This window comes from Ursus americanus, chromosome 5 (genome assembly GCF_024610735.1).
Source record: "Ursus americanus isolate L20-20 chromosome 5, mUrsAme1.1.p, whole genome shotgun sequence".
In the NCBI taxonomy this organism is placed as follows: Eukaryota; Metazoa; Chordata; class Mammalia; order Carnivora; family Ursidae; genus Ursus; species Ursus americanus.
This window is the reverse complement of record NC_142131.1, coordinates 8,292,979-8,317,404: the sequence shown is the minus strand read 5'-3', so window position 1 is coordinate 8,317,404 and position 24,426 is coordinate 8,292,979. Positions and strand designations below refer to the sequence as shown.

General features: G+C 34.2%; 1 protein-coding gene across 6 annotated transcripts; it reads right to left on the bottom strand.

The window, feature by feature from the left end:
* Positions 1-8,849: 8,849 nt before the first annotated feature.
* NUDT12 (nudix hydrolase 12) lies at positions 8,850-23,178 on the bottom strand. 6 transcript variants are annotated; one of them, XM_045808281.2, is made up of 7 exons: positions 23,072-23,178; positions 20,220-20,431; positions 19,052-19,641; positions 15,978-16,145; positions 14,403-14,516; positions 11,978-12,177; positions 8,850-11,003 (listed from the first exon to the last, which is right to left on the bottom strand). In XM_045808281.2, the coding sequence occupies exons 2-7, from the start codon at positions 20,423-20,425 to the stop codon at positions 10,893-10,895; spliced, it is 1,389 nt and encodes a 462-aa protein (XP_045664237.2). In that variant the 5' UTR covers positions 20,426-20,431; positions 23,072-23,178; the 3' UTR covers positions 8,850-10,892. The 6 variants fall into 6 exon arrangements, with proteins under 6 accessions (XP_045664237.2, XP_045664240.2, XP_045664236.2 ...); XM_045808284.2 differs by having other exon boundaries at positions 20,220-20,427; XM_045808280.2 differs by having other exon boundaries at positions 23,024-23,177.
* Positions 23,179-24,426: the final 1,248 nt, after the last annotated feature.

Below are 24,426 nucleotides of genomic sequence, written 5' to 3'. Positions count from 1 at the left end.
AATCTCCTGGGAAATCATTAGAGACGTGGGCTGAAATGTAGGATACGCAAGGGCAAAGAACTTGTCTATCTTATACTTGGATGTGTTCCTATTCCACATAAGTGGAAAGACACAGTAGTTAGTAAGCATCTTAGGGTGAATGAATGAGTAAAACTTGCTGTATTGTTTCCTGACTTCAGTCATTTGTGTACTACCTTCATGATCCTGACTATTGCCATGAAATATCTGTGCTGTTAATTGCTTAAGTTTCTTGATTCATTAAAATTTTACTTTAGCTTCACGTTAGATAATGATGTTTGTGAAATTCTGGGTTGTAGCTATTGTGCATTAAAACGGAAAAATAACTAGTAAAAAGAAAATATCTTTTCTGATGTACCACCCCAAACCATTTTGTATGGCAGCAGTGGTATGTTGTCTCTTACTTGAGAAGATACAGTCATATGCTGTGTGCTATTATGATGACATTATTAGACTAGACATCTATTTTGTATTTTGCTTCATTTCTTTTTTGGTTTTGGAATGATTATTAGACTACAAGTTTTGCTAATCCCATGTGCAGAATGATGCATGAATTAAATATCACTATATGAAGAGGAATCACCCTATTCAACTACGATTAGAACCCTAGCTACTCTAATTTTTTTTTCAATTGCTAGGTCTGAGAAATCTGTAATTATGGTTTTCCCCTGCTTTGACCTTGACCAGCACAGGGACTTTCAGAATCTATCTTGAGAAGCCCATTTCCGTTCTCTCAGTCCTAAGTGACAATTCACATTATTCCTCTTCCACTAATTATATTGTCTGCAACGAGATGAGAGATGACAATTTTACTGGATGTTTATATATTTCGAATAATAAAAAGTTTACTAAACAGGTGTATTTCTGTTAGATGAAGAAAGAGGAAAAATAAAGCACATATGTGCACTTAAATATGTCATTAGATACTTTGAAAAATTGGCCAAGAATAGGCACAAAAGGATAATTGAATAGATCTCAGGGACTACTTTTTTCCTGCTCAAGACTTTCTCTACCTATTAATTAAATGAAGAATGCCTTTGAGTTTTCTAAAGAGGAATGCTGTCTCCTTTTTCACTTACTGAAGAGGAGCCACACTACTTCACTAGGTTACAGAAGAGCTATGCTTCTCTGAAGACTTAATAATTGCTGAAATACCAACTCTTGATGGGTTTAAATGACATCCTCTTAATTTTGAAGCATTCAACCTTAAACCTCAGTTTGAAGTGGTGTTTGAATATAGTGTGTCTTGATCTTCATACAGAAATCTGTGTGTAATTTCCCCCAAACATGAAATCCCTGTGATTCTTTCAATGAGATGTCTTAACCCTCAGGGGCAGATCTCATCAGTTCTGCTAACAACAGAGTTTTTGATAGCTTAAAACAGAAAATGTGTAATATCTTCACCCCTTTTCAGCATAGAATAAAAGAAACAATCTGTAACCACACTGCTAAATTCTAAAGACTGAGGAAAAGCTGAAGTCAATATTTAAACACTCAAAATACTTCTTCCTACCCCCAAGCAAATCTATGCTTTGCTCATAGTAGCCCCCCAAAATGGCTGTAGGTTAATTTCTACTTCTTCCCGGCATTCAGAAGGAAGTAATGAATATATTATATATATATATATATATATATATATATATATATATATATATATATATATATGTATATATATTCAGAAAGAGGTAATGAATATATTCAGTGGAAATGTTATCATCATCCGCTATTTGTTAAGAGCCAACTTTTAATTTTTATTAGGGTACTTTGGGCATTTTTATTTTTGTTTATTTTTATTTTATTGGGCATTTTTAAACCTCATCACTGGTTTTAGATTTCATAATTCAAGATAACTTGAATTGACTTAAAATTACTTGTGTTACCTCTGAAAACATAATTTGGTGAGAATATAAATGTAAACAAGATATAAAGACTATAAAGAGGATTCAATCAAAAATTTTATTTATTTTTATTTATTTATTTTTTTAAAGATTTTATTTATTTATTTAACAGAGATAGAGACAGCCAGCGAGAGAGGGAACACAAGCAGGGGGAGCGGGAGAGGAAGAAGCAGGCTCATAGCGGAGGAGCCTGATGTGGGGCTCGATCCCATAACGCCGGGATCACGCCCTGAGCCAAAGGCAGACGCTTAACCACTGTGCCACCCAGGCGCCCCTCAATCAAAAATTTTAGAGACATCATCTTTAATAATTTCAGAATCACCATTTAAAAAATTTTCTATGCTTATTTTACTAATTCACTAAATACATTTTCATAGCTTAATCTAGTCTAATGCATGTTTTTGAAAGAAGCAACAAAAAGGCAATTATATCTTAAATGTTCTATGTTTGATGTTTTCTGCTGACCTTTATTTTACATAGCTTGAGCTACCAACTATGCTGTAGTTTGCCCACTGTCATAAAATTGCAGTCTGGCCAATGATGAGGGAATGAGAAATTATGCTTAAAATTAATCTGCCAGGTTAATTTAATCACTGTATGATTAGGTTTATATTGGGCAGATAATCAGTGCTAACATTCCATCCTATCCCTCAAGTTCATTGAGCTCTGGGCAGTCTCATGAGATAAGAATAACATATCAGTGCATTTTCTGTAATGAGCATATATCTTCACAAGTCAGCACATTCAGAATTCTCATTCTGCTTTTTGCAAAAATAATCACAAACCAGTCTATGAAAGAGCCGTCATAACTGAGAGAGTCGAGAATTTGGCCCATCACAGTTAAATTCCTGGTGTGTCATTTTAAATACCTTTTTGAAAACCTGGTTATTGGATGATTTTTCCCCCCCTGAAGACACCAAGGCTATTTTATAAGCATCCTGATTGTAATTTCGTCACATGCTTACTACAGATTTCATTGAGAAGTTAAATGACTGAACATAGAATTTTTTTAAAAAGTGGATTACTAGCAACCGAGAGTATATCTGGGAAAACAAAAAGTAGAAAATAGAGATTTATTTTTCAGTTTACTTTCCAAATGAAGGGTTTGAGGATACTTGTTCAACACTGTTGCAATCTGACACTAGAATAAAATAACTACGCTTAAATGCTGGGATAAGAAAAGAAGGTTAAAAATCATGCAGCATTGAAGTTCTAAGTGAGATTGAGGAAGGTAAGAACTGGCTGAACTCTTGATGGTGAAGGAAATCTTTGTAAATTTATATTGACATCAAAATCTTGGAAGATATAATTTAAAGATCGACTGATGGTGAAATTGCAAATACATTATTTTGCAAACTTTGATTTGGGATTATTTATACAAAAGATATCAGCCAGAATATTTTGCCAATGAAATTGGTCTAAATCTCAGAGTAACTGCATTTGTTTATAGAAAAAACATTATTCCTTAATGTCTTCGTTCTTGAGATCAGATCACAATGCTTTAGGTGATCAACGTATTTCAAAAAATTAAATATAAACTTTTATGTAGGCAAAATTGCTTTCATATAGTATAAAATTAAGGAAGAAAAATTCAACTAAATCAGATGAGAAAATCATTTTGGTGATTAGTAAATTTAGTGCTGCAATGGAAACAAAGCAGAATTATAGAAATTCAAAACAAGGGCTATTGCTTTGAAATGAAACTGACCTTCCATGAATTCAGAATGAATTTCAATTATGCTTAGAAGCCTAGCTTGTCAGTTGCATTTTCCTTGCTTTCCAAATGCACAATTTATTTCAAATAACCAAATTAGGATATGGATGGTAGCTGTTCAAATGTGCATATGATGTCTTTCTTAGCATAAATAAAAGAGGCCTAAACGCAGTGACTATTTAGAATTTTTTTTTTCCATCCATCCTTTTTCTGTATCCATCCTATTTGGTACACAGCAAGTTACAAACAGCTGTTGGATTTTTTGTGACTGGAAAGAAATGAGTTGTTAAATTGTCTTCATATATAACATTCAAATAATTTCCCCATTGCTATCATCCTTTGCTAAGCAACTAATCTAGGACAGCAAGGATTAAAATAGAGGATACTTCACTCAAAACAGCCAAAGAAAAAAAAGAGAAAGTAAAAAAGAACGTGTAATCAACTCACCTGGGTAAAGCCTTCATAATTCCTCAGCTCTGAAGGAGACATAAATAAAACACAAAGATGTATTTTGAAAAACAAGGAAAGGAAGTAAAGATTTGAATACCTCCTTTTGTTCTACTTGGGGATTTATCTGGGTTGTCTAAATCCAAAATCTGATTAGCATACTTAATCTTATGCAGTGTCAGGAATGATCTACCATCCTTTAATCAGTCTATTATTATCTGTCTTAACCATTCCTGACAGTCTGTTGGTTTTCAAATATACCTTTAGTGAACAATATGTACTGTGTGCTTTTGTGGCTTAGGAGTTCGGATGGGGTACTTCGAAACGTGGCTATGATGTTCATGTGGTGTAAATGGAGTGGAAGAACCCCCCCCCCCCAAAAAAAAGGGAAAACCTAAATGATCTAGTTTGGCTCTCAATGCTAGTGGGGTTAATTATAAGCGAACACATTTATCTTTTTGAGATAGATACTGGGGCAACAGTATGGTATAGGTTATGGGGTGTATGGGGTGGCAGAGGTTCTAGATTTTGATCAGGAAGATTTAAATTTGAACCACATTTCCACATCCTATGTTGATTTTGAGGGTCATTTGACTTTTTTTAGACTCAATGTGCTCATTTGTAAAACTGGGATACATAATATAGGCCCTGATTTAGAATTTTTGAAATCCTATGAAATATGTAAATGGAATTGGTTTAGAAGCACAGTTTAGAATCTTTAAATAAATGAGACATTTCTATTAAAGTAGTAGCAAATATTATTGCTCATAATTATTTAGGTTATTCTTATTAATACCCAGTAAAAATTTAGAAGGTTTTTCTCTGGCTTTTTGCAAACACATAAATTATGATATATATGAGGCTGGAAGGAAGGGAAGTGATCGGAGTTGAAGCTGCAGAGGTAAATTGCTATCCTAAGGAAATTGGACTTGATCTTTTGCCCAAAGGGGAGTCTTTCTGAAGAATTTAGCAAGATCTCTTTGGCTGCATTGTGAAGAATGAATTGAGAGTGAAACCTGAAGTCAGGAGACCAATTTAAGATCTTGATGTAGAAACCAGATGAGTAGTCTGAGTTCAGATGGTGGCAATGGACAGAGAGACAAGAAGTAATAAGATTCAGTAAATATTAAGAAGTAGAGAGAAGGAAAGAGAAGAAGATACTGAGACTCAAGAAGTATTAAGAACTAAAAGCGATAGGATTTGGAGATTGGTTGGCTGCAGGATGAGGTAGGATAAGGAATAAAGTAGTTGATAAAGATAATAATACCCAAAAGTTCCATATTAGAAATTGCAAGATGATTAAAATAGGGGAATAGAAGCAGGGATGTACTTGGGATAAAAGATAATTTAATTGTACACATGTAGTATTTGGGAGGCAGTGAGATGTCCCAGTAGGAATGTCTAATAGATAGCTGGAGATAAATATCTGATAATTAAGCAAGTAGTGAAGGTCTTACAGAAATGTCCAGAGTAACAAGAACATAAGTAACAAGAACAACCTGAAAAATAACCAAAATTCAAGGAACTGAAAGAGAAATTTGAAGTCGGTAGTTCACAATGCAGCATGATTTGGAAAATTCCGTATGGTCGCTCTGGTAAGTGGAAAGATGAAAGGATTGGAAATGAAATACTTGGGTTCAAATTTTGGCTGTCCTATTTATTCACAATGTGAGAAATTTAACCCCTCTTAGCCAACTGTCAAATGGGGATAATGACACTGACATTCATTTCATAGGGGTAAGGATAAAAAGAAATAATAATTGTCAACATTTTATATATAAAGTCCTATGTAAATATTATTAGTATTATGAGAAAAAGCTAACCAAAGAATTACATTTTCTTACGAGTTTGTTGTCAATAGGGATCCATAAGTAGTTTTGGGAAATATGTTGGGAGAGACAAGGTAACAAAGAATTTTTACACAGTTCAGAAATCTGGGTTTGAATTAAACTTTCAACTTAGCAGTGTTGATGTTAGATATGGTGAACTAGGAAAATATACATACGCTCTTCATGGTGTAAAATAAAACAATGCATTTTATGTGCTCATCTTAACAGAATGATGATGTCATTAAAGAATACTAGGATTTTATTATCATACAGAATATTATGATTTAGCATCATAATAAAAAGAAAAATGTTTATTATTCACAAGGATGTATGAAATGGCTGGGGACTAAAGAAAAAGATCAGTTTGACAAACCAAGTAATATGTGTAAAATAAGAGTATTTTTCTGAAGTAATCATTATTAGACACCTGTACAGCCATGAAAACTTTGAGGTTCACACTGATACGTGCATATTTTCTTTTCATCCTTGACAGTGCCTCCCAGAACACACAGAGTTCCTACTAGCTTACCACTCATGGCTGCATTCCCAGTGAAGACCTCACTACATTATAGAGTAGATGATGGTCAGGACCAAGGCAGCCCCTGAGGTTTGAATTTGTGCATGTCATTAGGGCTTCTTATTTGGAGTTCCACATCCTCCAAACTGGCATTAAGAGTACTCAAACTTGTTTCATAAACACAAGTAAATCCAGCAAAAAGGCAAAATAACTCTTAGCAGCCAAGCCATTGGATAAATGGCATTTTAAATTGTTTTTAGCCCCACTGATAAAGCTAAGTTCAGCTCACGGCTACCTGAAAGTGGTATAAATATTTATAAGGTACTCTACTGAGGTGTTCAAAACATCACACTGCTCCAATAGACTATAATTTCAGGGTAGAGTAAAATGGACAGGGTAAAAAGTAAAACAAAAAAACAAAAAAACTTCAGACATCATTTGTCCATTTACAATGGCTGTTCTAAAATAGATACGAGTACTGCTTTCAATTTCTACTTCTGGGTGGAAATTTCACATTGCTAAAAATGAAACCACCTCGTAAGTTAAGTGGTTAGAATGTTCTTAATCCATCAGGGGTGAGACAGAGTTAGTCTGGTACAGTTTCCGTGAGCCTAGGACTGGAAAGCCAGGATATTTTTTTTTTCTCCTTATGCTATATTTTGTCTATCTCTTATCAGACTTCTAGTTAGAAAGAAAAAATTTTTCATTAGCAGAAAGTCTTCTTTTTAAACTTAGAATCGGTTTTAAAATTTCACAGGTGCCTCCACTATTCTGTACAGCATCATTACAATGGGAATTGTGAAAAGGAGAACTATCCATTGTCCAATGCTATGGCGTTGTGTGCTTAGCAATAAAAGAGAAACATAGTATTCTTGAAGGAATAAAGAAAAGTTGAAGGTGCTATTTCCACCAATAAGTACAATTATATGCAGATATCCTTCAGTAAAAATAGAATGAGCATTAGCCTGTTAGCTCAATTAACATGTCCAAATGTTCATTTTATAGTTGAAAAAAATGTCTCGCAAACAATAAAAGAACTCAGGCTTCTGATTACCCATTTTTCCTATGCCATCTTTATTACTTGAATAACTTTCCTTTTGACCATTCTACTTTGGGCAAATAAAATGAGCCATTTGAAAATCTATTGTAGATGATAATAAACGTTTGCTCTTACAGAAGCTGTTCTGAATTTTACCTGAGTGTCCTGGGAAGAAAAAGGACAAGGCATAGTGTAGGGGGAAAAAGTCACTTTCAGTATTGAGTTTATTTTCACAAAGAAACTCCTTTCCATTTCTCTTCTGACTGGTAAGACTTTTTGAAGATGCAGGCTCTGGCGACATTATCCTTCTCTCCTTGAAATACACCTTCGGTGTTTTTTACCTGCCCTGTGTCAAAGCTCCCTAGCATTTGAACCCCTTATTGAGCACCCTCCACCTGCACTGAAGGCAAACTCTCTTGCCCTCTTTTTCAACCCATTTGCAAGGACTTCTGGTTTGCCTCAAAACCTAGCTCTTTTACATTTATAGACAGATACTCCTAATTTTGCACTTTGGATTACTTTGTCCTAGATATTTTTCTGCTAGAGAAAACTGGGCCTTTTAAGCACAGCACATACATAAATTTCAACACCCATTACTCCTACCTTGCTTCCTATATACATGCATGCATATATTCATATATGTATATATGTATGTATATATGTGTGTGCGTATATATGTATGTATATTTTCAGAACCTAATAGTTGGCTCTCATCTTTAATAAAAGTTGTATTGTGGAAATTTTATTCTAAATAATTGATGAATTTGTTTCATAGAACATTTTCACTGACTTTTTTGCTATATACACATTAACAACACAGTTCTAGAACCAGCTATCGACTGTTATATGAGATTGAATAGAGTTTATTTGGTTTATTAACAAATATATTCTCTCCTACCACCTCATGGTCTCATCCTTTGTTTTTCCATTCTTTTGTCTTCATCCAAATCTCCAACCTGATCTTTGAAAGAGTTACTTAATAATTTTTCCAACTATTTGAAATATGTGCGCTTCTAATTCTTTTAGCCCTTCCATGAACATTGAACAGTGAAAAATTCAAAATGCAAAGATTGGTAATTTGAGACAGGTAATAAAAATAGACATTAGACATATAACTTCAAATCTGATGATGAAAAATTATTGACTGCATATATATGTATGCATATATGTAAGTTTGTATGTGTGTGTGTGTGTATATATATATATACACACACACATATGACTTAATATAAAGATTTAAGTCTTCCAGATATGATTACTTTTAAAAGGGCTTTTACACTTTTTGTTTACACATCATTAAACAGGGGAAGATGACTGAAATTTGGTTTTCATTTTTTCAGAAGGCATTAATCAAAACATATTAAAAAAATACATAACACACAAAACAGAAAATAGATAAGTATTTTAATATATTGTTACTTTTATTTCCATTAGAATGCATTCATGGCACTTGAACCTCTAAAATTTCTTTGCTGTTCCTTTTATTTACATGTAGCTCTTCACCTCCCAGAGGTTAGCAATGTTAAGAATGATTATTAATAACAATAATTTACTGATTTTCCCTGAGTATAGGATTAAATATCCAAAACTAAATTTATAACTACATTTTGTTGATATTTTATATTTTACTTTGCTATCTGAACATAGAAACCTAGAACTTTATGATGTAATCTTAGAATCCCTAAGTAAATTTGGAGTAAAACTGAACCTCGGGTCATCACACTTCATAATAATCAAGGCATATTATTTTCTATGTACTTATGTAGTTCAAATTTTATTATGTATCTAAATGTCCAATGTAAGTCAATTTTGTCTAAAGTCCTGATACCAATAAGCTTTCATCAGTTACTAAGAAAATCATTGTTCATTAGTAAAATAAAGTTTTATCTAAGAAAATTATATTTAAATTAAATTATTTTAGTATCTAAAATTTTAATTAACAATATTGGTAAATTAAATTTGTTGTTATCATCCCTTATTTTAATTTATTCTACCTATATTTTTAGTAGTAGTTTCTACTTCCTATTAGAGGGAGAGTCCTGCACTAGGCTATATAGTACAGATTGTTAAAATTAAGTTATTTAGTTATAATTACAATTAACTGTAGGAACAATGGTAAGTTGTAAATGTGTAACTTTCATCAATTAATTAACTGATTCAACTTTTATGGATTAAATTAATTCACCTTTCAGGATTTCTTTTTCCTTATCTATAAAAGGTCACTGAACTACATATATTATCCTTAAGGTCTCTTCCGGTTCTAACATAAAATAATAAAGACCCAAATTATCTAAATTTATACATTTGTAGACTAACTTTTAAAACAATTTCAAAACAGCCTTATAAAATATAACAGTTCTATGTTGTAAAATTGTGAATTACTACAATTTACCTTTCTCTGAATCTTGCTGATTCAGTTCTAAGATATACTTATTTTATAAAGCCTTCTTAGAATGTGTTGAAATAAGGCCAAAATCAAAATGCTGCATTTGAATTTAATAAATATAATTAGTAATGATTACATAATTTTTTGCTAATGCAGATAAATCTCATCACAGAATGATACAAAGCCAGTGTTTTTATTGAATATGTAAATCTATCTGGGAAATATTTAACATCTGATCTTTGAGGAGAATTCCTTTCAAATATATTTAATTTCAGTGAGAAAGCAGAGAGTTTTGATTTGTCTTAAAAACAACTCTGAGTGTAATAGATAATTACACATATTATTTGATTTCAGGTTTAAGGAGGAGGTCCCATACATAGTGGTACGCTCTCACTTAAACTCTCCTCTCATGAAGGCATGGTATTCTGATCACTAGCAGAGTTGTTAAAGTAGAAAATTCTTAACACTGATCAAAACAGACGAGTGGCAGCACTAAAACAGCACCACTGCTATAACAATGAAACCAGGAGGAAAAAGTGGAATACGCTGAGAAGTGAGCAAAAATCAGCTACTGACGGCTGAAAGAATCTTTATGGTAATGAAAAGACTGGAAATGAAGCTTAAAATTCATTAACATTATTTTGTCTGATTTCTCAAGAATAGAACTTTAGTGATTGGTCTAATGCTTAAAAGAGGCACTGGAATTTAGGTTTGTTTACGTTTTTTTTGTTTACATTTTTAGAACACACGCTTTACAACATGATTTTTCTTATTAGAAATATGGTTTTGTGAGACAGAATTGTGGAGCACAACCAAGAAAATGCGTGCAGAGGCTGATGTGGATTTAACAAAATCTGAGGCAGTGTTGTAATTTATAAAAACACAAATTCTAAGGTTAAGATGGAAAGTACATGTTGAAAATATTTCTGAAACCTAATATGATATTTTGTGTTGTGACATTCCAAAGAGCACTAAATATTTCTAATCTCACTTGAGGAATAAGTTATTAGAAATCAATTAATACTTAAAGTCTAGTTATTTGATTTAGAGATTGGGGTTCATTCCAATCCAGTGTTTGATTAACTGATGGGCAATAGCTCGGCTTGGTGGCACAAAGAATGCCTGCTGCTTCCCTTTGGTCAGAACATCCACAACCTAAAATACACGATAATAAAATGTATTAGGATTTCAACACTGTCATACTTAAATACCATTTCTATGCTTATATAATTTAACTAAAATGTGATGATTTTACAGTGCATAACAACAGTAAAGAGTGACAACATCCAAGTTCAACAAGCAAAATTTAGTACAGTATTTTTAGTTGATTCAATGAGTTAGTGAATCAATTAAAAAAATATTCCAGAAAGGCATATTCCCTTATGAAAATAATGACATGAAAAAGAAAAGTATATGCTCCACACTTATTTTCAAAGTGAAGTCAACTTTTGCAACAGGTTCCCTTTTATAAGATTCTAAAAAACATTTAATTTCTACTTTTTGAAGTTGAGCATAAAATAAAATAAATTTTGTTTAGGCGAAGTCAGAAAGGATTTCAGGTCTTCACTACAAATAGTGTATCCATTTGTTTTCTACACAAATACTTTGGGTTAAGCAAAACACAGAGAAGTAATTTATCTTTCATTATGCTACTGAAGGATGACATTTTAAAAAGTTCTTATGAGTGTATCTTTTTTATATAGTTTTGTTATTCTTGTCCTTAAGCACATTTTAAAATGAACAAGAACTTTTCAAAAATTTTAAGCATTTTTACTGATGTTTTTTGAGAGCTACTTGTTTTAATGCTGTAAACTAAAATACAAAATGTCTAAGAATAATCTTCCTGTTTCTCATCTTTGAAATAATGTTTACCTATTTTAAGTCCATCGAAAAGCATCACTAATCTGAAGGAACGGCATTTGAAATTAGAAAATGGCACAGAATCATCAACTAGAAGAACCTCACAGAATGAGTTAACATAGGACACATCAATTACATTGTAATCCATGCATGATGGGTGGGCCATACCCATTCATTCAACTTGGTGAAAACATGTATCCTTGCTGCATGCCCAAACTGATATAGTCAGAGAACAATCAATAGAAGGAGGAAATTAAATTGAACTTTACCTGTTCTCTAGTGAACCAGCGGGCATCCTCTATTTCATTCTTGTCAACTTTAATTTCTGTAGACACTGCCACAGCTAAGCAACCAATCATTAAGGAGGAGGGCATTGGCCATGGCTGACAAGAGACATACTGAACATGGCCAACTTTGACTCCACTTTCCTCTTCTACTTCTCTCCGAACAGCATCTTCTATTGTCTCTCCTAATCAAATGGGGCAAAATAACAAGTAGCTGATGAACATGCCTTGGACATTTTGTGCTCTGAATGGTTCAAACATTTGGAAATCAGTTTGGACAGAAACCCAATTCAAAGAATGAGAAAGCCTAAAACTAGACTGGAATTAAAAAAAAAATTATTTCTTAAAGTATAGGACCACATACATAATCAAAATGCCAGAAAACTTTTCTTGAAGTTCCAAATTTTTTGGTTACAGTGTAAAAATGTTAACATCTACAACTATCCAGCACCTGCTATTAGCTAAACACTATGCAAACATTTTATATATTATCTCATTTATGTATTAACACTAAATAGTTATAAATTATCATTCCAAGATTTTTATAAATGGCTAGCCTTTTCCTTACTAAAATTTTTTCTTATGTTGTCAAACAATTATTGCTGATAACTTTTCTCAAAAAGAGTTAAAAACCACATTAACACTAAAAGTTTAAAAACCACATAAGATGAAACAGTATTTTTTTCTTTCTAAATGATTTTTTTCTTCTAGATGACTGTTGACTCAGGTATGATAAAGTAGTGCCTAGAAATGTACTTTCTATTTCTGATTTGTTAGAACTGAGAATTAGGATAAAGGGAATGGTTTCTAAGTTTATCTGAAAGTTTAGAAATATTTTGCTATTTAAATATAGCTTTTTATTTCAAATACGGTGATATATTTCCTATATTAAAATTAACAACTTATGTTCACCAAAAAAATACAGTGGAAAGGTATGTCATAGACTAGCGTTAAGATATTTGCAAGACCATAGCTAAAGATTAGCATACAATACATACTACAAAACACCTAAAGTGAGAAAAAAGGATAAACAACCAAAACAGAATTAGGCAAAGAATGTAAACATGTAAAACTCAGAGAAAATAAAAACTGGATGCCTAGAACATGTTTGAAAAGCTGCTCCATCAGTAGGGAAATTAGAATGAAAACTATAATAACACTAACTCATACCTATCAGAATGGCAAATTATAAAGTATGAAAATCCTAACTTGGTGAAGATGTGGAACAGTAGACATTTCATGTGCTGTTAGAAAGAGTGCAAACTGGTAGGGACACTTCAGAGAGCAAGTTGGCAATGTCTACGAAAGGTTAGGATGCTCATATCCTACGAGCTAACAATTCTACTCTCAAGTATATGCTTTTGCTAACTCTTGCAAATGTGTACAAGGAGTAGTGTAAGAATATTCTTTGCAGCGTTGTTTGCAATAGCAAAAACTGATATACTGTTCAAAGCAGAATGGATGAATTAGAGTATTTATAAATAAAATGGTACACAGCAGTTAAAAAAAAAAAACAGCCTAGAGTTACTAGACAGCATAGTGATAAGAGCATGGACTCAGCCAAATTGCCCAGGTTTGTATCCCTGCCCTACCACTGATTAGCTGTTTGATATTAGGCAAGTGATTCAGCTCCTATACCTCTGTGCCCTCCCTGTAAAACTGCTGTAATAGTACCTACCTTATAAGGCTGTATGAGGATCATACGATTCAATATATGGAAAGCCTTCAAAACAGAGTGGGGCATAAAGTATGTTTACTACTATTATTATCATCAGTGCAGATTAATACTGGAAGTTAAGATAAACATGTATATTAATTATCATTTATTCCACAGATATTTATTGAACTCCTACTACATATAAGGCACTGCTCTAAGGGTGTGGGCTACAATGATGAATGAAATAAAGTCCCAGCCCTTATGCAACTTACTTTCTGGTATGAGCAGATAATAAATGAGTAGATAGATAAATAGGTACATACATCAGATAATAAATATAGAGATACATTCATTCATACATACCATGTCAGGTGGTAATGAGTGCTATAGGGAAAAATCAGGCAGGATGACAGAATTGTGATTGCAGGGTACAATGCTAACTAATGTATTTGGAGCTATCTGGGAAGGCCTCTTTGAAAAGGTGACACAGTTGGGTCTAGTAAAGAAGGAAGTGAGGTGTAAGTCATGCAGATACTTTGGTAATAGTAATATATGAAAGAGGAAATGCTGAATTTTTAAAAGACAAAATTATTCTGCTAAAAACAAATATCACATCACTTAAAATACATAGAAAATATTTTAAAATATCCCAGTTTCATAGCATGATAATTTGTCAAATGCTATCTAAAATTTTTATTTGAAAATTATAGGTTAAAGGAAGATTATTATTAAAATTATTAAGAAAAGGCTTACCAGGTTCAATAAATCCAGCAAGGCAAGTAAACATGCCTGGCGGAAATCTTTTCTGCCTGCCTAAAAGACATTTGGTCCCATCTGGATGAATAACTTGCATGATTACTACTGGATCTGTTTTTAAAAAAAATCAGATTAATTAATGATAGGAAAAAATAATTTAGACTCATTGTGTAAAGTCACTGTCAAATAGTATAATAAAAAGGTATATCTCCTATAAGAACAAGACTCTTATCTAATTATGAGATTGTTTCTTTCTGCCTGATGACAGAATATTTCAGGGAAATTGCATAGAATAGAATATTATAGACTAAAGGAAGACCAATTTTGTCTTCTTCTTAATAGCAACATTTATTATATACTTATGGTATGCTATGCATATATTTTAATTATAGAAAAGTTAGAGTAGGTTTTTTTTTTTTAAAGATTTTATTTATTTATTTGACAGAGAGAAAGAGAGCGCACAAGTAGGGGAGTAGCGGGCAGGGGGAGAAACAGACTCCCCTCTGAGCAAGGAGCCTGATGTGGGACTCGGTTCCAGGACCGCGGGATCATGACCTGAGCTGAAGGCAGACGCTTAATGACTGGACCACCCAGGCATCCCAAGAGTAGGTATTATATGGCATGAAGAAAATACAAGTTTTACTATAATAAATGTGAATTTTCCTCTCCCTTCCATCCTAATCCTGAACAAATGTTTTTAAAAGCTAATGCGGCTCTACGACTAAGTTTAAGCCAATAAAAAGATAAAATTTAAATTAAATAACAGTTTATTTCCCAGAAGTCATTAATGCAGTGAATTCCCCTTACTAGATCATGATTGAAAACAGGAATCAAATGTAAGACTCCAGAGCAGTAAAACCAGGTGTCAAAAAATCATGCATTTTACTCTCAGGAAACTTCCTCAGGTATTGCTCAGTTTATCTATCATTTTTCACAAGTTTTAAAGGACTAGGTTCTCAGATTTCCAAACCTACAGAAGACTCCAAAGCAGCAATGAGGAGGAGGAGAGAAGGTATAGGTAGACAATGGCAGTAATGAAAAGCTAGCTCCAGGCTGTACTGCTTTGGTGATGCCTTGAATAGGCACTGAATTGTTGGGGGTTTTTTTTTTTTTTTTTTTTTTGGTCTCTGCACTAGGTGGACCCAGACTTTTGAAATCATATATTTTAACACATCAAATTCATATTGATTAACTCAGAGTTAAGAGATGGCTAATTAGGGATGCCTGGGTGGCTCAGTCAGTTAAACATCTGCGTTTAGCTCAGGGTCCTGGGATCAAGTCTCACGTTGGGCTCCTTGCTCAGCGGGGAGTCTGCTTCTCTCTCTGCTTGTGCTCTCTCTCTGACAAATAAATAAATAAAATCTTAAAAAAAAAGGCTAATTATGTACAATGTCCCTTACTTAGAGGTCATGAAACTATATAATACTTTAATACTTATAATCTTAAGTTATATTAAATATGCTTTTAATAAAAAGGTGAACCCCTCAACAACTCAAAATCTTGTCTTCCTAGAATGTCTTACTCCCTAAGATTCCAGATGGCTGAGATTTCCCTGTAAAGCAAAAGGCTTACCAACTCTTGGATATGATGTATTGTGAACACCATGGAGGCTAGGACAGTTGTCTTTTAAGCATACTCTTTTGTAGCCGCCTTCCTCAATTTTAGTCGCACTTCCACAGGTTGGGCAGAACTTATATCGACTGTGCCAGGCAAGAACGGATCTTGCTTGAGCTACAACCCCTTTAAGAGAGGCATAAAAAGTTTTAATTCTGTGATAAACTGTAAACAAATTAATATCAAAGTAAAATGTTCATAAGTCAAGGCATACACTATATTTTTTGAATAGCTACTTGATTGAGAATTTTCATATTCCTATTTTTATGATGTATATTTCTTTTGAAGTAAAATATTTAATCCAACAGATGACAAATGAAAATCTGATTTAACTTTAATTTGAACTAATAAAATATAACTCTCATATAAGATAGTTGCTAGCACACCTATCTTACTATATTAGCTCAGGCTTTTACTATAGGTGATTTTTAAATTTTAGATACACAAGATTCTAGTGTATAGTCATTTTACAAATACTGACTTTACAATAATGACTTTTATAAAAATACACTATGCAGCCACTTCGTAATTTAGAGTTGGACTATAAAGAAAATATTAATAGGAAACTGCAGGAATTCTCCTTTCCTGGGTGCCTAAACAACTACCAGTCCATGTCACTATGAAACATATCCTGTTTACAACTGGAAACTGCAAAAGATATTAAAAAAGTATTATATTTATAATATTCATGGTTAACTTTGTTCATGAAAAAAAATGCCTATAAGAATAAATCTTAGAATATATATACTTTGGCTATAGTCTTTACCCTGGTACTTCAAAAAAGAATATGGCCTGACCAGAAATGTTATAGTTGAAGCAATAAAACTAGAAATGCTACATTTGCATTTGCTTGACAAACTTGCTCTCATTAAAATACATTATTTGGTTTAAGGATTTTGGAAAAAAAAAAAAGCAAAATAATCATAAACAACAATAACAATGTTTCAAACTGGGAAAAACAAAATAAACAATACATAATAACAAATTAATACTGAAATTCCACAAACCATAGGCAACATTAAATATTTCCCTACTACGTTACCTTGTAATACATAATTTATGCTGTCTACATTATTTCAATATTGTTTCAATAAGAAAAGCTAGCATTTATTGAGTACCAACTATGTATGAAGCATCATGCAAAGATCTTTACATATATCATCTTATTTATTTATTCATGAAGAACACAACAGATATATTTCTAATGGGCTACATGATACAGAGGGTAGTGTGGTATCGATGGATAGTATGAATGACAAATAATAGAAATATATTTTATGTGGAAGTAAATAAAAATACATAGCTCAATGGGTTACCTCATCTTATTTAATGTTTAGAGCAATCCTATGATGTAGGTACTATTATTATCCTCTTTTTCTAGAGGAGGAAACTGAGGCACAAAGAGGTTAACTGTGGAAGTTTACATAGCAAGTGAATAAAAGGGAGAGAGAAATGGAGAGAGAGATCCTTTTGATCTTAAAATTATATAGCTACAAAGAAAAGATATTTTCTTTAAAAAGCGCAATGTTTTCTCCACAGATGTGAAGAATAAAACATACCAATCCAGACTTTGGGAGGAGATAATCTAAGCAGGCTCTGGAAGGGCCCACCACACATCTAAGGGAAGGTGGACATTGCCAAGTGACCCCTACCTTACCTCCCATTAACCTGTCAGTCTATCATAATTTAGCTTATTGATCACGCCTCTTGTCAAATTCATCAACAGCTTCATACTACCAAAATGAAAGATCCTTAAAAAGAAAAATCTTTGTTTATCTTATTCAAATTCTCAACAGCATTCAATATATTTGACTACTTCCTCCTTGAAATACTCTGCTCCTTTGATTTCCATGAGCACATTCTCTTTATGGCCACACTGTCAACAATAGCTTTGATGGCTCTTCTTTCTACCTGACCTCAAAATTTAGGGGGATTCAGGTATGATTCTGAGGCTCTCTTTCTTGCTGGTGCTCAACTATCTCAATTTCCTGAGATTTAAATGTCACGTTCGCGTTGATGACTCCCACATGGGTATCTCCAGTTCACACCTCTCCTCTGTGCTGCAGATTCTAACATCCTTCTCTAAAACTGAACAGGCTCAAAACTAAAATCTTGGGTTTATTTACTTCAAGTCTGTCTTGCTTCCCTTGCTCAACCTGTCACCCTATATTATTTTATCAAGAAACAGTATCACTGTCCACCAAATTACTAAAGTCTCAAACCTGGCAATCATTTTTGATCTTTTCTTTCATCATTATATACCCCATACCCAATCCATCAGCAAGTGCTGATGATTTTCTCTCTAAAACATACCTTGAATGTACCCCTTTTCTCCATCTCTTCCATTGTCACTTTAATTCAGGCTGTAGTCCAGGTTACTGTCATCTCTCAGTTACAACAGTCTCAACCTACTGATCAAGCCCTATCAGTTTTACCTCTAGAACATCTCAAACTCTCCCTTTCTCTCCATCAGTGCAATCCACTGCAACCTCTTACCTGAGCTATTTTAATCTCCAATCCCCTCTTAACAAGACTTCTGACTTCACACTTAATTACCTACAATTCATGATCTACAAAGCAGGCAGAGGGAGGGTTTTTGTTTCTTTTTAAACCATAGGTCAGGTTACACAATTTAAATGGAATTTAGAATAAAACCATCGCATATCAGGCCCCACATGAACTAGCATACTCAGCAATAGAAAACAAAATAGTCAGGCCTTTGCCATCATGTTCAGTGTAGAGCAAGTGCTCCATAATTATTCACTGAAGAATCAACTTAAAATCAGCATGCATTAGGATTAATTCTGGGGAAACTAATCTTGGCTGATTAAAACTGCTGTAACTGCTCAGGAGAGCAGTCCCCTAGAATGAGAACTTTAGGAAAGTTCTAATTAAGACAGTCTAATTTCATTGCTTACTGAAAGAAGTTGCCTCCTAGAAATGTAGATATGTATAACTCCAACACAGTTCCAAAAACCAGATTATTACCAACAGGTAATTATTACAACAGGTAAACCATGTTCACTTCTTACCAGCTTCTTTTTCTTTCAACTGCAGAAGAGCTGGCATTGGAGGATGAAGAAAATAACAATTTTCATGTCTTTGCTTAAATTCTTCAGCAGCAACAGGATCTATACCTAGAGCAAACCAGGCAACCAACCCATCTTCTTCTTCTCTTGGGACTTCTCCAGCATAATTAAATGACTCTTTTTTCATTTCAAGTTCTACTCCAAGAAAAATCAAGGTGATCTTTTCACGATGAGCCAAGTAACTTTTTATGTCTGTGTAGTTCAGCTGACAAAGCCTGACTTCTGGCTGTTGGAAACTTTCTTTATTGCCACCTAGAGTAACCAAGGGATTTAAATCTGAGAAAAGGATATAAACTGTGGCTGGATGGCTTTCTTTAGCTAGTAGCCAGTCAGAATTATTTCTTTTTTCACTTTTTCGATCTAATAGTGTCCTGCTAAAATAATTTTCACATTCTTCCACTTCATTAGTTAGGAACCAAGGCTTCATACCACCTTTAGCATTAGCTAGTAAGTTAGCTATATGCTTATAACCCCAAAATTTAGCAATATCCAGTGCAGTCTGCCTTGATTTATTGACAATGGCTCTGTCACACCTACAGGTGGAAAGAAAAATAAAATAGGAAATAAACATTTTCTTTAATATTTATTACAATAAAATATTTCCAGATGCACATGATAGCCCCTCTAATAATTATTATGTAGATTTTTTCTTTTAGTACATAATTTACTAACAGGAAGTTTAAAAGAAATAATCATAAATGATGAAAAGTTAGAGATAGTAGATATTTAACATTTCTGGAAAATTATGAAATAAAAAACAGTATGTCTTATGTGTTGTAAGAAGAAATTAAAATTTTATGAGGGGTTCTTGATAGTCATGTGGGTTAGTCATTTTTTTTTTTAGTTAGTCATGTATTTTTTATTTGGGAGAAAAAGATTAGACTGACTTGTAAATTTGCTTTGCTATTAAGTATGAAGGATTATTCCCTCAAAAAAAGAAGTTAAAAGCTTTTAGTTAGATACTATGCTATGTATTTATATAATAAAAATGGTCAATGAGTTATTTACAAGCCCAATGGTACAAATATGGCTACAAGAAAAATTTAAAAGGAATTATGTAACCCAGAAATTAAACCAGAGCCCTTCAAGTAGTAGCGCCTAAAATGTTTACCCTTTCTCAAGTAGAAATTGGACAACATCTGGGTGCCCATTCCTTGCAGCATACATTAAAGCAGTCCAGCCATTTTCAGAAGTTTCATTGAGAAGAAATGGAGAATGACTGAGGATTACTGTTAAACTGGCAATATCTCCTTCTGCAGCTGAATAGTGAAGCTGGGAAATTATTTCTTGCTTTGGGCTTCTTTTTATAGAAGACATTTCTTCCTTAAAAAGAGGAAAATAGAAAAAAAAAACCCTCATTTTCAGTTGCTATTTATTCAATGGTGGAACATTATCTGAATATAGATATAATTAGGATAGTTATGGTTTTTAAAGCTATATACTCTTCAAAAGTTAATACTCAACTGTCATCATAGCACTCATTTCAAAATTGTCTTAAATATAATTTAAATTTTAAATATAATTCAACATGGGATGTATAACATATGTATAAAGAGCTTTGGTAATAAAGACAAGTGGGGGCATATCCTTGAGAAGGGGTGTCAAGTAAAAAACATTGCAAAGAGGAGGAGGTATCTAAAGAAGACAGGAGGGATTTCAATATAGATCAGGGGAATGAGGGGAGTTCCAGAAATCAAGTCAGAAGTTTTTTAGCAGATGACTAGTATTCTCTTAGATTCTATGGTACCAGAAACAGGTGCCTGCCCTTAGGAAAATTATGATACTACAGCTGATTATTCAAAACTTGTGTTAAGTCTCACATGAAAACGATTTATTGCTTTCTCATGCACAATTAATTCTACAATCCATCTGGGATTGATTTTTGTTCATAGTGTGAAGTAGGGGCAAGATACATTTTTATCACAGTGGATAATCCATATGACTTGGGACCATTCTTAAAATTACCATTTGTCCCGTTGCACTGCAGGTATCATCTTTGTCATAAGTCAGATGACCATAAAATTTGGATCTATTTTTGAACATTGTTCATTTTGTCACTTTGTCAAAATTTGAATCAAAGAAGCTTTTTAAACCATTAACTTTGTCTGCTTTATTACTTGCTTGTTTCAGTAAGAAAAAAATATAGAAAATGTTTCATACTTCTTCATAAATGTCTCAACGTGGATTTTAAGTGGTAGGGCACAAACTGAGCTATTCTTTGTGGAAATGGTTCATGCTTAAGTTCTCTATGAGAACAATATATTTCTTTTAAGGTATGAATTTTTGCTTAGTGAAATGCTATTTAAGAATTGATTTGGGATTCTAACTAGGTTTATATCATTCTAAGCATTAAGTTATTTAGGCTAAAAAGGAAAGGTTATAATCCATACATTTTGACTGCTGTTGTCTCTAGTGTTCTCACACTGCAATTTGGCTGATCAATATTATAGTAGAGGGAGTATGAACAAAATTTAGGGAAAAATGGGCTGAAAAGATTAATTGTTCACCTTTCCTGTTTGTATCTTTCTGCTACTTATAAAAAGCTCAAATCTGACTACACACAAAAGAGGTGGGTAGGTGGACGGGTGAAATAGGGGACTAGAATTGAAGAGTATACTGGATGAGCACTCAATAGTGTACAGAATTATTGAATCACAATATTGTATACCTGAAACTAATATAACAATGTTAACTATACTGGGATTAAAATAAAAGACTTAAAAAAAAAACTACTCGCAGGAATGGTGAAAATATATTTATAATTTAAATTAGGGGGAGTGACTTCTATATTAAAAAACAATTCATTTCTTTACTGCAGAATTTACTTCACTGTTCTTATTGAGATTTCTAAATGCTTTACAGATTTATCAGTAACAAAAGCTACAAGTTTTCAGGACTTTATTTTGAATCATTGCTGTATACTGACTCACGTACGGTGTCCCTTCCAAGTTGCCTTTCCCTAAACTGATTTTCCACAAAATATGACATAGGTTCTTCAGGTAGGTTTACTTTAAGCTATATTTTACTGTTGCAAGTTCTGAGGTCATAGTCAGTTCTTCACTCTCTCCACAGGCCACTCCACAAGGCGGAGTGCAAAACTGTCCTCCAAAAATAAAGTACCATTCACTACCTCCAGTGCAATTCTTATGCCTACAGTGTTCTCAGAACAAAGGCAGTGAAAATGTTTACTTTCTCCCTTAACTTTTTTTTTTTTTTAGCATAGCCATCTAGAAGCAACCATTTCTCATTCCAGAGAATCACACAAAATCTTCAATTCAGCTCTACTGTTGGATTTACTTTTTCATTTCCCAGTAACAGGTTTTCCACAAGGTAAGGCTCTAAAGGCAGGACGAGGTGATTCACTCAGCAAAATGCTGCCCCTGCTTTCCAAAAGGAACACAGACCATCCTGAGAGGTCGTTTAACCAAACCACATCCACTTTTACCGATGTGTACCCGGGGCCCATGACTTGCTCAAGGTCTCATGGTTCAAGAGACAGGGCAGAGTTCAAAGACAGCTCTGTCAGTGAAGTTACTGACCATTATTTAACGAATTCCACGTCCTTCGGCATTCAAGGTGGCCATTTAACAAGTCAAGCGCCACCTACACAAGGTCTCTCCAAGCAGTTAAATGCCTTGAGATAGTTCACTTTCTTGCCACTACTGTGAGACTCCTTCTTTTAAAAGGGAATATGCAGTTGAAGCAGCACTTCGTTTTCCCCACCTCAAAGACGGGGCTTAAAACGTCACCAGCAGCCCACCGGCTGCGCCCCCTGCCCTCTCCCGGGAAGCCAGGGCTACCAGCCCACAGCTCCCGCGCCTGCACCCTCACCGCATTCCGAGGCTGCGCCGAACAACCCAGCATAGCCAGGCCAACAGCGCTGAGATCAAAAAGCACTGAGAACTGGTCACCCACCGAAGGGAGTGCACCGGGGCCGACCAACTAGTCGTCGCAGCTACTAACCCAAAGCTGACCAGAGTAGAGGAAAGCAGGATATAGCCGCAAGACTGGGAAAACCCCGCTCTCACTCTTCCGGGCGCCGGATTCAGCCTTCCCGACTTCCGGAGGAGGGTCGCTGTCCTCGAGCGGTTTTATGGGAAATGTAGTTTGTCGCAAATTGTGAGCGATCCGTGAAGGGGCGGGGTTTGGGGGGCGAAGGCGTTGGGGAGTCTTGGCGGGAGGTCCAGGCTGTGACGTCCAGCTTCTTGGCGGTGAGTGAAAGGCTGGTTTCCCTTCCCGGTACCCAGATGTGTGAAGTGTGGTGCGGACGACGGAAAACTGTAGGTCTGTGGAAGCTGTTTTAAGTTTTCCAGTGTTTTCACATCCAGTTCCCTAACCTTCTTTCTTGTACGGTCCGATGCAGTGGCGTGTTCAAAGCATTCTTTTACCTGGAATACTGTCTGGACAACTTACTCCAGTGCGTGACCTTAAAACAGTTGTGCACCTCTGAACCTAAACTCGTCATGTGCAAAATGGTACCATGTATTCATGCCTCCTTCATTTAATCGTCCTTTAAAAATTATATAAGTGCCCACAACACCTCCTTGGGTTATGCGGTTAAAAGAGGATAATGTATTCAAAGCTCTTATGAAGTTTAGAATTTAGAGTTAGTACTCACAGCACAATTATTATTCGTGCTGTTATTTCACTTCCTGTGCTTTCAAATTCCAAAACCTGAAGTTATGTTGAGTCCGAGATTGCAAAACTAGGTGTTGGGAGTCTCCTAGACCAGGGCTTTTTTTCTTTACTAAACTGCCACCTTGGCAATCAGCAAGTTGAGTTGGATAAGGCTGACCGTTGCTTCCTGACTGAATTTGAAACATTGGAAACTTTTTCTTCTCACAGTGAAGTTATGTATACTCGTGGGCATTGTGCTTTCATGACTGCTTTATTTTTATTTATTTTTATTTTTTTTAAGTTTGTGTTTTAGTAATCTCTGCACCCAGTGTGGGGCTTGAACTCACTACCCCAAGATCAAGAGCTGCATGCTCTTCTGACTGAGCCTGCCAGACACCCCATCATTACTGCTTTTAAAAACTTTGTCCTGTGCTTCTTTCTGTGAGTGGTTATTTTAGTCTCTAGTGATTTCAAAGTTCAGAGAGGAGATCAGAAGTACTAAGTTTTGGTAACTCAGTTGAAATACCTAATCTTTGTATTCAAACATATATTAAATAGATTAGTACAAGGAACACTTACATTAATCATCTAGCATAAACAATTACAAATACGTAGTCATCCCAGTCCTTTGGATTCTTGTGAAGTAAATACCAGATACCATATTATTTTATTGATAAATATTTAAGGGTAAGCTTTTTGGA

What these genes read in the sequence shown, in the direction of transcription:
- NUDT12 (XM_045808278.2), bottom strand. Translation starts at nt 22,972, where the DNA reads ATGCTGGGTTGTTCGGCGCAGCCTCGGAATGCG. An exon ending in CGGCGCAGCCTCGGAATGCG is followed by an intron (nt 20,432 to 22,939) that starts GTGAGGGTGCAG and finishes CCTCTTTTTAAG; the next exon opens with GAAGAAATGTCTTCTATAAA. An exon ending in GTTGAAAGAAAAAGAAGCTG is followed by an intron (nt 16,146 to 19,051) that starts GTAAGAAGTGAA and finishes CCTCTCTTAAAG; the next exon opens with GGGTTGTAGCTCAAGCAAGA.